Raw genomic sequence first — 17,962 nt, 5'->3', positions numbered from 1 at the left:
GGGCTAAACAGCAATTTTCTCTTATTTTCTCTAGAAATTCGAAAAATTCAGATATTTCTCAATAAGAGTGCCAAATTTTACATTAATAGTGTATATACTTCATCTTCTCCCAGCGCTGTAGAAAATAACACGAATTATGGAACAGTCTGTATATATATATATATATATATTAACATTTGTACTAGATTTGGTAAAGAAACACTGTTAAGTGGAAGACGAATTTCAAATATCGAAGAATAATATACATAACGTTCATACTTACACATTTAGATGTGCTACAATCTTGACATTCCACTAAATGAATACAAACTCCATAACTTAGTTAAAAGTTAACATTTTATAAACATTATGTAATTTCCTTCTCGAATTAGCTAGTTTCGTTGAATTGGACAGTTAGCCCTATCAACACCTATACCCCATGATGAGGTTGCCAGTTTGAAGGGTCTCAGAAGAATTTTTTGTACATTTCTCCAGTTACACAATAATTTCCATAGCATTTTCAGTATCAGTAGCCACACTACTATTTTCTGGCGTATACATTAGTTTACTTATGATGTATAGATAAGTTTCTTACCCCAAGTCTAAGAGCGGGTCATCTCCACCACCAAGAAGGTCACTTGTTCCCAAAATGTGGCTAATACTTAGCTCTCCAGCACTGCCTTTTGCGGTGTCTTTCTTTGATTTGGTATCGCGAGCTGTAGCATCTCCCACAACCAAAATCGCCTACAAAGAAGAGAGATTACATGTCTAAATAACTATCTAATTGATTTCCACGACTAAAGCTAGTTCGCATTAACAATAAGTACATTACCCTCATGAAAACTTTTGAGAAAACAGGCAATGTACAGTGCCTGTTTTCGCATGTTTTGCTCATGTGCTACAGGTGTTACGTGTAAAGTAAATGGTTTAGAACAGAAACAGGCACTTATCCGGGAAATAACACCTGTTTTTGAATGTAATAATTCTTGTCCTGACATTAAATCACATGTGTGCACTGTACATTGACTGATCAGTACCTGTGCGACGCGCATGTACATGCAATGTTCAGAAGAAAATGTTGCGCGCTGCAGACATGTGCAGATCAGCGAATGTAAGTTCATGTGTACCATGTGGTGTTTAGTGAAAACGTGTCTGCGTATGTAACGGTACCAACACATACACTGTACTCCACCGATATTGTAAACATATACATTTGCGTTCCAGGCAAGCCGGTATTTTAAATGTTGAACGAAAATTTTCTGCATAATACATATAATGTGTTCCGTTTTATAACGTGATTTTCAGCTATCCTGAATTTCAAAAGAAATCTACTGTGAACATGAGCTGCTTTTACCTGTATTGCCGAATGTTCATGCAGGTTCCAGAGAATTGTTCATCTAGCAGGAGTTTGTCGTTTACATGTCTGGTACATGGTATGTTTTTAATACGGAAACCAGGGGTTTGTTTTAGCAGAAAAGGGTTGTATAAACATGAACTTTACATGGTATGTAGTGACAGCATGTATTTGCAGGTTACAGAGAAACAGTACACTGTCTGAAATATAAAAGAAACATGCCCGGTAGACAGAATGTTTTAAATCCGAGAAAAGGCCATTTTCAGATGGGTTTCTCATTAAAAAAAAAAAAAAAAAAAAAAAAAAAAAAAAAAAAGGAAGCTGTCTTGTTATTAGGTGTATGTTGCTTGTATCAACATCATGTACATGCAGTGTCCAGCTACATGTTGCTTTCGAATGAATTCTTGAATTTCCAGCAAAACAGACTAATCTCGACAATATTGGAAGGCTCACTGTGTGGGCAGAAATTTGCAGGTGCGAATTTATATTTTCCTGGACCAGCAGCAGCTACTGGTATGTTTAGAAACACTGTGCTGCTAGAAATTCAGTCTTGATTCTTATTCCTTCAGCAAAATTTCGAACTCAAGTTTCATTCAGCAGTGTACACATTTTATAATTACCACAAAATGGAAAATAGCTAGTAGGTCTAAAGACCAGGGACAGGTTAAAAAACCGAAAATTGTGCCCTATAGTGTAGATGCCCGCTAGTTTGAAATAATGGCTGCCATCTTGAAATTTTAAGTCGGATAGCCACCAAAAACTATACAGCAAATTTCGGGTGTCTCGTGTTTTTACCCTCAAAGATAAAAGACCAAAAACTGCGCCCTGTAGCGTAGATGCTTGCCATTTTGAAATAATAGCCGCCATCTTGAAATTTGATGTTGAATGGCCGCCAAAATCTATACAGCAAAATTCCAGTGTCTCGTTCTTCTACCCTCAGAAATGTAAGTTAAATGTAGTGTTCGTATCGTCTGAACCGCCTATTTTCAGTTCCCCTTTCACTGCATGTTTGCGATCCCTGTACATTGCATGTTCAGTGCTCTCGAACAATACTAGAATAGCACTGGTCTTCTTCCTTTTACATGCAATGTTCAGCGGATGATCACGTTGCTGTTGAAGAGAAAACACGTTAAGATCAGTTGCAAAACATGCAGTCCACAGATGTTGCGTTCGGTTATAGGTACAAAACATGTGTTTTCCAGGTACAAACCAGGTGTTCACTTCTTCCTTGTTTACCTGTGTTTTTCCGTTTCCAGGGACTGAACACGCAATGTTTTTAAAAAACATGAGCACATGATCAGGCGTAAAACGGTGTTCCAATTTAAGGGTTTTCCAGGCGCATGTTGTACATGCGCATGTACGGTACGTGTTTTCTAGTTCGCATTAACAATAAGTACATTACAAGTTGAATAGGATCAAATTACTTTTCTTTTCCCAACAATTTAAACATAATATAAACTTATTAATGTCCCTGATACTCCTCGAAATCAAAGTTCTGACCAATACTAAGATTTTCTTCTGCTCTTCTGCTGACATTCTCAGTAATTAAAAGTTAGTTTCGGTTAGAAAAAAGTGAGGAAGACTAGTAACATGGGAACTGATAAAGAAAAATAGATATAGTTTTTTTTTTCTTTCACCATACAATTGACATCTTCATTGTGTATTCTGTACTGTGTTGTTTATCAATACGTTCACTTTGAGGATCATCAGGTGCATTATTCGTATGTTACTTAATTGATTCTCTGCGTATAATAGTAACTTCTTATGCTTTACTATATTACAAATCAATATCTGATTACTATGATGAATTTAATTATAACACCAAAGGGATTTCTTTTTTTAAAAAAAAGTGTTGTTATAAACGAGATGTTTAATATCAGTAGCACACATCGAAGGCTGGGAACGATTTAAGTATTTGACCCTCAACCAAGCCTATATTAAAGATTTTTCTTTACTATATACGAGTTTGATACATCTGTTAATGTTGTACTAAGCAGGAATCAGTTGACTCCACTCAATATTTGCAGCAATAGACGAAGTATCGCAGAAACTCATGTTGTTATATTCAATGTTAACTGTATTATATTATGCAATCGTAGCACATAATGCAACACAACCATGTCCTAAACTGTCCGATTCACCGGACTACGTGTAATTCAACACGAAAAACTGCATGTGTATGTGCTGACTTGTTGTGATAGAAGTGCTACAATGAAGATAACAGAACGCAATTTCAGATTTAAATGTTCTTACCAAGCTGAATGGAACTACAAACATACAATAAAGATGTTTTATACAAAAGTGTCTACTGAATTATTAACACAGTTATTTCGGTCTGTAAGATCATTGTATCATATTTATTCCTGTTTTTATATATATATATATATATATATATATATATATATATATATATATATATATATATATATATCGATATATAGATATAGATAGATAGATAGATAAGTTTATTCGTTGTTTATGTTTTAGTTTATTGTTTTCACACAGGTTAGTTGCTGTTTTCGCCTTGGTTCCTCAGCTAAGAACAGGGGAAAGGCACTTCGAAGCAAACTAATCTGATTATATATCTACTGTTTACATTACATTTTATAGCAATAATAGAACACTGTTCATATATCAAATGATTTAGAGTTTCAAGATATTATTTTATGACAGAACAAAATTTTTAAACTAATATACTTTACTCCTTTACAATTTCAAATGCACGTGACGTATTATTCTACAGATTCTTACCTTAAGCACAGCTACTACAGCACCAACTTTTATAATGTTATGTGCAGCAGCTAGCAAATGCCTGTCACAACTGAGTTTAACACTAAAACCTTGCTTGTTTGGTAACGGATGCGGAGATGTACCTGAGGAGAAAAAATAGTTTTAAACAAGCTACCACAATCACTACAGGACATTAATTTATAATTACACTATGCCCTAAATTGTTACTTATCTTAATATTAATCGGCTAAACAATTAAAATATCACTATCAACTTCGATGGAAAAGTATTCCATGAACGAAGCTCATAATTTAGTCGCAGGGCGGCGCATGTCTCGACTCTTTTGGCAATATATTGAACTAACTAGTGAGTGCAGCGATAAAAGTAATACTATACGAACATTTCAATTCGAAGTCTTTCGCCACCACGGGAATATACCTGTCCCACCATAGTTCCTAGTATCAGTGGTAATTTGATATTCTAGTACAACCAGTTCCAGCGCTTGTTTCACATCGTATCACCTGTAGGAAGAGGGATGTGAACTCACGAAGTGCCCCAAATTAGATTGCTTCGGTTTGAATATAATGATGAAGTGACTGTTACTGGATTAAGTTACCAACTTATTAAATTTCTGTAATTATAATCATATTGCGAATATTTTTACGTCAACAGGCGTAAGTGTAAATAATAGATGTTCATGACTTAAGCCTCACACAAAAATACTACTGGAACACGTATGTTTGACTCTCTCCAGTTTCAAAAAAAAAAAAAAAAAAAAAAAAAAAAAAAAAAAAAAAAAAGTCGAAAAAATATTTTGCTTATTGTTACTTTTGACGAAGTGCTTATTCAAAACAACCATAGAGTAATGTCGTTCGCTTGGGGGAAGGGGGAGTTAAAAGGATTAAGTAAGCAAACCGAAAAGAAAGGTTTTAGTAGATTTTGCAAATTTCTCTTTATGATGATCTTTAACAATCGGTGAAAAACCTGTGTGTCACCTGACAGAAGTGTTATCGTATTAACTGCTAAGACGCATGCATTAATGTTAGTAGCCTATGTTTTATTACTACAATGTTTATTCCCTAGAAAAAAAAAACTATGAAAAAAAAGGGAATATTAGGATCAGAGAGTGGTTGTAGAAAATTACTCATTTCAGTCCAGATGCATTTTGTACGAACACAAGAGTTGTCATTTACAATCAAACGTCGTCAATTTCTGATCAACCCAACGTTTACTACGACTATTAACAATTGTCAAGGTAAAATGTTATGTTTCGTAACTTAATAAAATGATTAGGTAAAAGTATATGTGAGTACAATTGAAGGGTAAGGGGAAAAAACAAGAAATGTCCATGTATGTACTTTTTCGGGTGCTTTGTCCTATCTGTTGGTGACTCTTGGTACTATTTAACTGTATATGCCATGCATGCCTAGATGTAGAAATGTCCATGTAAAAAGGTGCAAAAAAATTGACTAACCCTATTCTTTTTACGCTGTTTTAAATATTAAAACGCCGTTTTCTCGAAAATGCAGTTTTGTGACATTCCTTCTTTTTTTCCCTTACCCTTCAATTTGTAGTATAGTGTACTCAATTAGTTGCTAAGGTAGGAATGAAAGTAAAATCATCTTTTTTAATATTAAATTATACAATTCATTTCAAAAGAGAAGGGTCGATTTAAACTTGTTCTAGCTAATACAAGATTTTATTTTGTAATCGCATAAACAAAATTTACATGATTATAAACAACAGCATGAAATATGTAAGAACCAAATTAATTACTGAAGGATAGCCTATCTCAAGGAAGACCTCTGCATTGTTATGAACTTCTTATCTTAATATTTTACACAGCAAATAAATGGAATAACTTAACAGAATGAGAATTGAAGAATCTCAAAATTTTAATACCATATTGACGACGTCTTGATCAATTAAGGTTAGTGTAAAGGGACAAGGTTTGGCGATAGATGTCACTACAGTCTTTCTATCTCTCCCATGTAGGGAAGATTTAGAATTTTCTTCATTGTTGAAACAGCTTCATCGTTAAAGATTTGGATATCCATTTCAACAATCAAGCCATTTCAACAATGAAGAAAATTCTAAATAAAAAATCGGCACGGTTTGTTCCCTTTAATAGGTTATGAAGTTCCTTCTCTAAAAATTTGAAGTCTCTAGGTTGAAATTTATAAAAAAAAAAAAAATGTAAATTTTCATAAAAGGTAAAAAATACATGGGAGAGATAGGAAGACTGTAGTGACATCTATCGGCAAAACTTGTCCCTTTAAACCAACCTTAAATGAATGTAGCCTCTAGCGTCTATGACTACCTCTGACTAACTCCCTTGTTTATTATTCAAGCAGTTTATGTAGTTGAGATTTGTGGCTTTGCATTCGGTGAAGGAGCTAGATTCTTTAGAGAAGGTTCGTTCATATATTTTATTTCAAAGAGGTGCTGCCAAGCACAGTTAACGTCTGATTTCTTAATGTATGTAATGTATGTATGTAATATATTTAAACATATTTCTTTCAAAAGTTTCGTATTATAATGAACTTAGAATTCAGTGCATATTTGAACTGCGGGATCTTAGCTTTATATTGGTTAAATAATTCGATTCTTTCGAGAATGAGGGACTTCACTACTGGTGCATCGAAGCAAGTGAGTAACTCAACCACTCAGAAGTCTTCTCTTTCTCCCAACAAACTCAGCCCATAATGAATGTATCCTAATGAACACAATAGACGGATTAAAATATGAAAATAGAACTGACTTACCTACAGAATATAATGCAGGTTGGGGTGTTTCAACGGTTTTAAACAACCGGAGTAGGAGATGACACGTCAAACGTGCACCTGCTTTAGTCTCCGGATCTGCTTCACCACGACCTAGCAATCAAGAACAACCCAATAAATAAATTTTACTTTAATAGTCAAAGCAATAATGATACATGTTTACAACTGTATCTGTGACTCGAAAGTCAATTATAGTTGCAGTGTATGCAAAAATATTTTAAAATCCCAAAAGACCAGATATTTCTAGTCCCAATATACAGTGATAGCAACAATAATTATTATTGAGTATAGTTTTACCATTGTTCTCCGCTATATGTAGTTGATAGTTATGACATTTTTAACATAAACTGATTACTGATATTCGTTTACAAAAGTTAAGAATGGAACAAAATATATTATGGAAACCGGACATATTATATCTAGAGGTAACTATACGAAGACAACGTTTGGTTGGAATGAACGTACTTTCCTTACTTACGAACAATTCATTCCTTTAACACAGATGCGACTCTAGCTTTTTATATATATATATATATATATATATATATATATATATATATATATATATATATATATATATATTCAACTACAATCTTCATAGTTTGTACTATCTCCTGCCACTGAAAATATGCTGAAGCACAGTAACTCACAAACTAAAAAAAAAAAAGTGATCCAGTACACTTTACTTCTGATATACAAATATGGTTACCTTGGAAATGCAACCGTTTTTCAAGGGTCCTGAGCATCCTTCTTTCTCTCTTTTTCAGAAACTCTTATTTCTTTGTCCATAGATATGATTGCAGAAAAAATAGGCATATATTCACTATTATTTAGTCCCTCTTGGATACTTAATATCTTCGACTGCCACCACATATGATGGCCGTTATCGCCTGTACGCCATGGGCAACAGGCCACCAAAGAGTAATACTTTGATTTTGCCTTTATTTTAGTCCCATGAATATATAATTTTCTTTGTGTATGGTTTTGCATAAACGCGGTGTGGACATTAAATTTTGACTTCTACGCCATATGTATGTACACCTATAGAACGAACGCTACAGAAGTGCAATATATTGTTTGTGTATGGAAAATTACACACGCGGTGCTGCACGGGAGAGCTGCGTGTATGGATTCCACACACATGACAGTCAACGTGTTAATGTATAAAAACACGTTAATACAGATATAAGTACAGAACCTGCAGTGCAAAATCTTAACTTTTTCCACGACGTTTTCAGGAAGTTCCAGGGCTTTCCACAACAAATTACGTATCCCAGTACATATCACTACTGTTATAATTTAAAATGCAGACTACCAATACCTATAAACCTATTATTCCTTTTCACGTATTATGGTGAGTCTTGCGGCAAAGCACTATACCCTTTGACCATATCATCTATCTATATATGAACTTTTTATCTGTGAATTTCTTTCTTCCGGAAGTGCTCCACTAACCTGGATCAAAATTAACCAAGAATGTCATTCATTGCCTACTTAAGTGGGATTACAAATTTGGCTGCGGACCCGTCAAGTTTAGAAACCGAAACCGGCAGATGTCAGAAAGGACCTCTCAGCCTGCGCAAACGAAATCTCAAAATTTAATAATAGTGCATTAACACATGAAAAGAAAAAAAAGAAAAAAGAGAGAGAGAGAGAGAGAACGAACCGATTAAGAAATAATACATATATAAATATAAAACATTGTATCATTGTACAATCACAAAAATATTGAAGTAATCCTAAACTGAACTCTAAATTGAATAGAACCCTCAGAACTTAATGCCTCTTCTGAAACGACGTATCTTAATTAATTAAATTAAATTAAATAAATAAATAACCTAACCGGTTATCGAGTTTTAGTTTAGAGTTTATGTTTTTCTCTTTATGCAAGACGGAGGATAAGGACGTGAAGCAACTATTAATTACGACCGGGTTTGAACCGGCGCAGAAGCAAATGCACAGACTATCATAGAAGATCAATCCTCACTGTATAGGCCATTTCTCACCATATTCTTTCACCTCTAAAAAGCTGGATTACAGAACCAAGTCACTGATCCCAGCCAAATGGAGACCAACCTACAAAACATCTGATAATAGGTATCTGCTGTAGTGTTTCAACAGATATAAAAGAAAATTTATCTTTCATATAAACGAGCAACACATACACAAAAATCCATGACAGTTCGAATACTTGAAAACTGAAGTCCAGATTTTAAGGCACAGTAATAATCTAATAAATCATATCTTTCAAAACTAACTTACATTACTGAGAGATGTATTGCAGATAAAAGTACGTATTAAATAGATGTTAATGTTTAACTTACCTTCGTTATACGCCTTAACTAACGATGGTAAGGCAACGTGTTCAACAAAGTTCTCTAGAGAGAAGCAATGTCGTGCTGAAAGAAAAGGAAAAACCAGTCAAGAATACACGACATAAACACTAGAAAAAAAAAAAAAAAAAAAACTACATAGCAGATGAACTTTCTATATCATTCTTTTATACTATTTTTTTAAACACATAAAAGTAGCAAAATATTCTGGTTTCAAAATTATTCAACACACCGGTGGCGAGTTTATTCCGCAAAGCACGGAAGAAATACTAATTTGATATATATATTTTTATTATATATGATGAAAGATTATAAACGTTATTTGTCTTCTGCAGTATATAAATAAAAAATATTGAGTTCATCAACAAAGAGCTTAAATACCTTTAATAATATTCGCTTGAGTATCGATAATGGTGATAACCGAAAAGAAGAATATCATACATGTATCAGCTAATTACTACGAGGAATACTCATGCTTATGTGTATTTGCAAATTGGATCTCGTGTATTGTATTGTTTTCTATTACATTCTCTGTTCATGCATGCTTTTCTGCAAGCTCTAAAACATTCGGTCCGAAGACTCACATCTGAGTTCTGTTTACACAGTCAGAAAAAATGAAGAGCCATTTCCAGCATGTTATAAGCCTACCGCGATAGCATACGTTTCTTTGTTTATATAACTATATTATTTTTTCTTTCGAATTAAAAACTAAAGTTCTTTTTTTACCAATATACTTGAAACAGAAACTTCAGCAATAGCGTTAAAAACACTTTCCTTCCTGTTGAATTGTTAAACCTCTAAATGCAGTATAAGTACTTGTGCGATAAGTGATGCTACACAGAATGTAGATTTAGTTCTTGAAAAAATACGACTAATTGAAACTTTAGCCTATACTCAAAATTGTTAATGTAATACCGAAACAGAATATAAACGTTACACAGTTACTGATGCTTATTCTGAATCAAAATCTCAAAGGCGAGATTTAAGTTACATTTTCAAGGTACTATCAGCCTTCCGACTAAGAATTATTGTCGTTAACATTACTCTACCTGCTATATACGTCACAGGGGCCACGATGACTCAGTGGAAGAGCACTAACTTCTGGTATGGGTGTTCCTGGTTCGATCCCCGGCGAAGTAAGTTTGTGGTGGAAAATATCGTGTCCGTGGGTTTTCTCGGGGTTCTCCCGTTTTCTCCCACTTCCCCATTTCATCAACTTCTTAAATTATGATTTACTTATCTTAATCATCGTCTCCCTTAATCTAAAGGGTATAAACGTGGGACGTTAAACTGAAATACACTACAGTATACATGTCATGAAACTACAACCTACTTACTTGTAACTGAAAACGTCACTATGTCCACGATGATTTGCTTTTTCCTTTCTTATTTATAGAAGGATTTTATTATTATTATTATTATTGAAAATATGTTATCATCTTCCTCTAGAATGCAGTAATTGTTTTTTTCTTTTTATGGGAAGAAAAGAAACATAAAAGAAAGTTCCTTCGTTTAAATTAAAATTTTTGAAGAGATTAGAAAAAAAAAAAAAAAAGAAGAGATATAAACCGTACAATAAATAATTTTAAAAGCACTTCTATAAAGCCCTTGTATCTCTAGCCATATGTGTGAAAACAGAAAAATTCAGTTTTGCTGTAACTAACTCAAAACATATCAGAAAAACTTAATCATAACACCGTACTTACCAATCAGCACAGACGTGAATACAGCCAATGCATTATGAATTGTGAGATCTTGTACGTCAACCTGAGTTAAAACTTCGCTGAAACACGAAGTGATGTTTGACGAACAACACAGTGCAATAAGAGCACCTTGAAAATAAAGAAAATATATAATCAAATATACAACCTCAATAAGTGATTACTGTAATTTATGAATAACAACCAGGACACCATTTATTCCCCTAGTAATAGTTTCATCAACTTATGTCATAAAAAAGATAGGAAAAAACTAACTCTTATTTTTGGATCAAAAGATCCAATATATTCCAATCAAAAATTTTTTTACGCCTTATATCTGGAGAACTACATATGGTGTTGCCAAACTCAAACTATCAGTTAACTCAGTATATGCTTATTCCGTAGAAAATACAAAAACTAGATTTAGGGGCCGTTCAAAAATTCTTGTTCTCTACTACTTAAACCTTCCTAAAATTTTTCTAAGTTCATAAGATATTCAATAAAACACAAAATTTACTTTGTTTTCAGAGTTCATCCAAAACAGTAAAAATTTTATGGTACTCTTCATGAAATCATGGCATAAGGAAATGCATTTAGAATAACTAAACATAAAACATAAGTAATTATTTTATTTATTTATTTAACAATCACGATATAGCTCAGGACATTTTATACTGGATATTTAATAACAATGGAAAGGTATCGGCCAGGGTGTGTTTAGTAGGTACCATCCCGGCATTTGCTTGGTAGGACTGAGGAAAACCCTGGAAAACCCGTCAAGGATGGTCGGCAGCGGTAATCGAACCCATGACCTCCTGAATGCGAATCCAACGCTCTACCACTTGAACTACAAAAATGAAAACACAAATACTTTTTCGTGGTCATATGGTTAGACAATGGCGCGATTTACGATTACTTAGTTTGGAATCTACGTTAAGGTTTAGGTCCATGTGTTATATGGCCTCGGTGCTGGAAGGAACACTTGACTCAAATTCTACAAACAAAAACACAAAGCATATGAATACATTATATGAATCCTTTACAAAAGTATTCCTCGTCGCTGATCTAGGTGGCTAGTGCACACGCCACTGGTGAACATAGTCAGGATTTGATTTCCTGTGGGACAGCACTGAACGCACTACGTAGTTCGTATTCCGGCTCTAACTACAGATTCTAGTCTTATACAGCCTCTGGTGCTGAAAAGGAACGCTAATTTTTAACAAACATACGAACAAACTTAACTAAACTAAATTTGATCGATAATTTCCCCCCTTCATGATGCAGGTTTTATTAACGACTTTACATTCCGTGTTTTGAGATAAATCGTAGACTGACAATCCAATAGCTTCTGCTCGCAATGATAATTTCAGGGAGTGGCCAAGAGGAAATTCCGGCGGCCGCCTGGACATTTTACAGCTACTTCTCTCTCTCTCTCTCTTTTTTTTTTTTTTTTTTTTAAATCTTCGCTTTACTTTTTCCGGTTTGGGTACAAAACCTCGCGGCGACAACCTCGCGGCCCAAATTCTCGCCGGGCCGAAACCTCGCCTGGCCAAAACCTCGCCGGGCCGAAACCTCGCCGCCCAAAACCTCGCGGGACAAAATCTCGCCTGGCCAAAACCTCGCCGCCCAAAACCTCGCGGGACAAAATCTCGCCTTGCCAAAACCTCGTCTTCCAAAACCTCGCGCCCCAAAATATCGCCATACCCAAAATCTCGCCTGACCAAAATGTAAATGTTCCAACATACGATAAGGATGACGGTATAAAAGACGCTGTTTCAGAAGAAGTATCACGGGTATTTGACCAAGTCCCGCGATACCATATGAAAATTTTATTTCTGCATTAGAGGATTTCAATGTGAAGGTAGGGCGACAGGATGTTTTTAAACTGGTTATAGGGAAAGAAAGTCTGCATAAGGAAAGTAGTTTCGTGAACTTTGGAACATCCAAACAAAAATCTAATAATATTTATGAAAGTATGAAATAATAGTATATATGAGTTTTTACGACTTCCCTTGATTATGTCCTGTAGGTTAAAGGAGACGTAGATGACCAGGGTGAAGAAAATGATCGAATAAAGAAAGTGGAAGGAAACGGGAATAACCCGAGAAAGCCCACGCACACGATGGTTTGTATCTTATTATTATTAGTATTTGTAATGTGGAATTGCATATTAAGAAACTCATTGGGTAATTTTTAAAGAAAAGTTTCATTCGCGGCGAGGTTTTGGCCCGGCGAGATTTTGGGCGGCGAGGTTTTGGCCTGGCGAGATTTTTGTCCCGCGAGTTTTTGGACGGCGAGGTTTTGGGCGGCGAGGTTTTGGCCATGCGAGGTTTTGGCACGGCGATATTTTGTCCCGCGAGGTTTTGGGCGGCGATGTTTCGGCCGCGAGATTTTGTCCGTGTCCCACTTTTTCCTCTCCTTATTTGATAGGACATTTTAATGAAAGGGCTTGCAATGTACTTTTTAGTGTGTGTCATTATGTTTTCACTATTTTTTGGTAATTTATTATGCAACGAAACCTGTCTATCTTGGCCACCATCGCTTGCGGTCGGACTTCCGAGGGCGATCGACTGTTTTGTCGACTCCAGGAATAACCAGCAGGCGGCAGCAGAAGAGATCAATGTGTTCCTGCGGAACCACAAGTATTCTCCCTCTTTTGCGTGGTGTTCTTTGGTCAGTGGAGATCTCTGAAACAGTGCCGAGTAGGAGACAATCATGAGGCAGCTTGTAAAGACGATTGGACCAGACCATACGGACGGAAGCCGAAGGGAATCTCAGACAGCAACAATAATGCTCTACTGGCCAGCGTAAATAACATTTTCCCTCCGTTCTTTTCTAACAAAGATCAGAACCCTCAGCTCCTTGTAATTTTTCAAATTGTAACAACTTTTTTCTTCTTTTTTTGTATTATTTATTGTAAGTTATACTTCTATTATGATATTTATTTCCTTTGACCTTTTATTTATCCTAGCAATTGTGTGTGATATAGAAGTTGTGCAAATACCTCTCACTACTAGGGCAGGTGTTACCCTCGCACTCGCAAGAAAACGGTGGTTATGCGGTTTCATTGATTGCAAAGTGGCCAACCTTTAGAAAACAAATACATTTTTAAGCAAACTAGTTTAAGACTATAGCATACCTTACTCATTTCTAATGGAGTAAGTAATAATCACCTGGGTATTATTAAAAAAGATCAAACTTCTTATCTTAAAACATTTGGTGAAACATATTTTTCACATACGCTTTCGGGACCCCAATGGCCCGTTCATCAGTATGGAACTTGAAATCTCGCTGGTAAACGTGTATCTTGTTAAAAAATACCTACGTAAAAGCTTTAGTCATCTAGGTATTAGTTTGGATCTTATAAATGATATACAATAGTTTTAATATAAAAATATTCCATGTAATAAATGCTATTTTAGACTACCATTCGCACATAAATGTTATAATCTCAACATGTTTATTACCTATAAAACGCTATGAAACACTCTTTATTCTTTTCTCTCTTCCACTTATGACTGCAGATAAAGACAAAATCGTCAATGACAAAAAATAATCAAAACATTCACGCTGTCTTACCCATCTAAATAGTGAAGTCTGACTTTTTATTTTATCTTTACCACAATTCACAATTGTATGAGCGCGTCATACATATTTTTCAATTTAACAGTCTACTTCAAAATTATCTTCGGTTTCGCGAACAATAACTTATTGGGATTCATATGACCAGTATCATCTATTGACAGAATATGACAGCATAATTCTGAAAAGGCCACACGATAGGTAACTTTCTCCGAAGTGATTTTTGAATCCTTCTAATATTAGCAATAATACTTAATCCTGTACTTAAACCACGAACTTTTCAAACAACCCTCGTACATATACGAACTTTTTACTGACTTGATCTGTATTACATACAATGTCCACTTCTAGAATTATTACATTTATCACGTAGGTAGCTTAGAAATGAAACTTGCACTTACCTAGCCATTCAGCAGATAAAGCATTACAACATGCCGTTAGTTCAGCACATAATATCGCCAAATCATTCAGTCTATCATTGTCCGTCTCACTACACACAGCTATTATAGCATTGCACACAAAACTGTATCTATTGCTTGGAGATTCTGCAAGCGGTCTTGCCATTTGAGGCTCCACTTTCCGACGAGGATTACTCACTATGTCACTCATGAACTGGGAATTAAACACCTGATTCGAATGTGATGGTTGAACTGACGAATACAATGCAGCACGAATCTTCGGATAAGCGTTTGAGAATGGTTCATAATGTTTTGATTTCAAGAAGCTGCATGCAGTGTACAAGTCATACAGATAAGCAAGAATACACCTTTCCGCGGAACTGCAATCTCCCGGATTTGTCACATGTTTCACCACACGACAAAGCCCCTCAAACACTGCCGAAGTTTGCTCTGGTGATACTGTAAAGAAATTTTAAAAAACTAAAATAATACAACCAAAACAAAATGCACGCTTACAATTCCACAGAATAGAACAGTTTTTAATACGCTTCCTGGTAACAAACAGTGTGGAACGATTTTAATATGTTTGTGCAGAGAATTTGGAATGAACATAACAGTGGACATAAGATTCCAGTTGTAACTGTTTTACAAACGTTGGTTAAAGTTACATATAAGGTCAGTGAGGGTAATTATGAGTTCACAACTTTTCCACGTTACTCAACTTACAGTAGTTTTTAAAACGGTTAACCTAGGCAGCAGTTTATGGTGCCAATAGAGTAAAAATTTGCTGCCAAGAAATTTCCTGCCATTTCATAAATTGATGAGTAAATGTCAAATTTGTGCTGTGTCTCATAACTTCTCTCCAGAAAGGTAGAGACACCGGGAGGTAATTATGAGACACCCGTTGGCCCAGCTTTCTGTGTGTGATATTGAGGTATGGAGTCCAATTGTGAGACAAAAGTCTTTGTTATTAAAGATATATAAATGTCTGGCTGAGTTACAAGAAAATAATAAGAAAGAAAGTGAAAATATCTACTGATGTTATTCTAACATTTTTGTGAGTTGACTATAATAGGTCTATAGGCTAATAGCCTATATTAGATAGCTTCAGGCTACAAAACAGGCTTATGAAACAAATTTACACAAGTTACTAAAAATCAACTTAGGCTACTTCTGTTTCTTTATGTTTTAGTATATCGATATGCAGCGTAGGCTATTTTCAACAAAATAATGTAGTTCTACAATTTTGAAAGTTACTAAGAAACAAGATTATAGGTCTGCCTAAACTACAGAATACAACTTTTTTGAAACTTAACATACTAGGATACAGAGACAGATTCCAGATATTTCTCAAATACATTAATGTAGTATGCGTCTCATAATTACCCTCCATATAAGCAAAATGAGATACAACAACAAAAATTTGTAACTCTGAAACGAAAGCCCAAGAGACAAACTCAACTTAACCTATAACTGCTGACCTACCAGGCTTCCACGAACACCCATTGGTTTTACAACAGTGATATTACTGCACGAGTAGATATAAAAGTTAATGATAGGATTCCAAATTTCAAAACTTTTTTTCTTTTTAATGAGTCGTTTAAAAAAATTGGTACATCCAAACTTTTGTAAATTGAAACTTAAAAATGTAGACAGAGCATTGTGAAGGATGTTACTAAATGCTTGTGCTCATAATTTGTATTTACCTACAGTGGTTGAAGATCAGTAAGGGGTATCTCATAATTACCCTCACTGATCCTATACTATTCAGGCCTAAAGTGAAAGATTTTGTGCTTTTGGACAGATACATAATAAGTCGACGTTTACTGACTTTAAATATAGACACTAGAAACAGAACTATTCTTTTCATAAGTAGGACACTACAGAAAAATTCTTGATAAACTCATAGCCATTAGTTTTACCAAGAATATCTTGCAAAAATATGTTCTTTGAGCATTTTTTTTCTTTCTTTTTTAAATAGTGCACTGATGATACTGAGAATTTATCTAGTCCGCGACTTCTTTCACTCGGACATTTCAGGTGAGTGAAAACTGTTATTAGTGTCAATATGTATTCAATTATCCTATTATTTCATTTGGTGACAACAGAAAAGAAAGTTCTTCAGTAATTTCAGGAACTAAAAGCAGCTGCAGTTTTTAGGAGTAAAAATACAAGGAAAATAGATAAATAGATTTAAAAAAAATAGACTAAACGTAAAAATAAAATAACACAGCACAAAAAGAAAACTGAACAATTATTATCAGAAATACAGAAACAATACCAAATAGAAAGGAACTACTGAAGGGAGAGAATCTTTGAAGGTTACAAAGATCTCAACAAAAGCTGGCCGAGTTTCATTAACAATTTTTCAAAAGTTTTACATATATTCTCTTTCCGAAATCTTAACATTACTTTGCAAAACTTCTTTCTTCCCGCCACAACTTCTTTTTACTTTTCTTCTTGCACCATGTTCAGTTTTTGAATAAATTTCCACTTTATTATTCCTACACTTAATCATAATTTAGAGTTTTGTACCTTCCTTAAGATGATAATCCCTTTTAGTTATTGAAATTATTGGAATAATTCCTTTGTTAAGAAGCTTATTCCGCAATATTTTTGGGAATTTTCTTTTCCTCTAAGTTTCATGAAGTAATATACTATATATTTCTTAGAAGTGTATACTGTGTGTATTCTGTAAAGAAGCATTCTAGATACGTACCATAAATTACATATTATTAATTTCTCGCTTCTCTCTATGTCCGTCGATACACTTAAGTTATATTGATCGTTGTTATTAGTAGTATCTTGTAATCAAATATAGAATCAACCTTACACTTACAGTTCTATATTTTTTCAAGTAATAACGACGTTTCGAAATTACATGTGGTTCGTCTTCGGGTTTTTGAAGGAATGAGGACGAAAATGGAACTAAAATTAAAAGGAAAATCCACATGGATCCATCCCACGTTTGGGTTAATTCCACCGAAGTAAATTCACGTATAAACATTCTCCTATGGTGTCACCATGCTGTTTCGTTTTAGAGTTGGTAAGCAACGCTTTCAACATTCTAAAAACAATACAGAATAGCGGATGTGCCCCTTCC

The 17,962-nt window shown here is 34.6% G+C and overlaps 1 protein-coding gene across 2 annotated transcripts in view; it reads right to left on the bottom strand.

Moving 5' to 3' along the window:
* Positions 1 to 17,962, bottom strand: part of kto (mediator complex subunit kohtalo) — a 212,389-nt gene that overhangs the window by 75,330 nt on the left and 119,097 nt on the right. For both annotated transcript variants that reach the window (XM_081769676.1, XM_081769675.1), the window contains exons 20-25: positions 14,863 to 15,318; positions 10,886 to 11,011; positions 9,171 to 9,245; positions 6,829 to 6,939; positions 4,085 to 4,206; positions 575 to 723 (exon numbers count right to left, since the gene is read on the bottom strand). In XM_081769676.1, the coding sequence (XP_081625802.1) occupies positions 575 to 723; positions 4,085 to 4,206; positions 6,829 to 6,939; positions 9,171 to 9,245; positions 10,886 to 11,011; positions 14,863 to 15,318 (1,039 nt within the window). The remainder of the gene's footprint in view (positions 1 to 574; positions 724 to 4,084; positions 4,207 to 6,828; positions 6,940 to 9,170; positions 9,246 to 10,885; positions 11,012 to 14,862; positions 15,319 to 17,962) is intronic.

The sequence above is a fragment of the Thermobia domestica genome, chromosome 8 (genome assembly GCF_964235325.1).
Source record: "Thermobia domestica chromosome 8, izTheDome1.hap1.1, whole genome shotgun sequence".
NCBI classification, from domain to species: domain Eukaryota; kingdom Metazoa; phylum Arthropoda; class Insecta; order Zygentoma; family Lepismatidae; genus Thermobia; species Thermobia domestica.
This window is presented reverse-complemented; position numbering and strand designations above follow the sequence as displayed.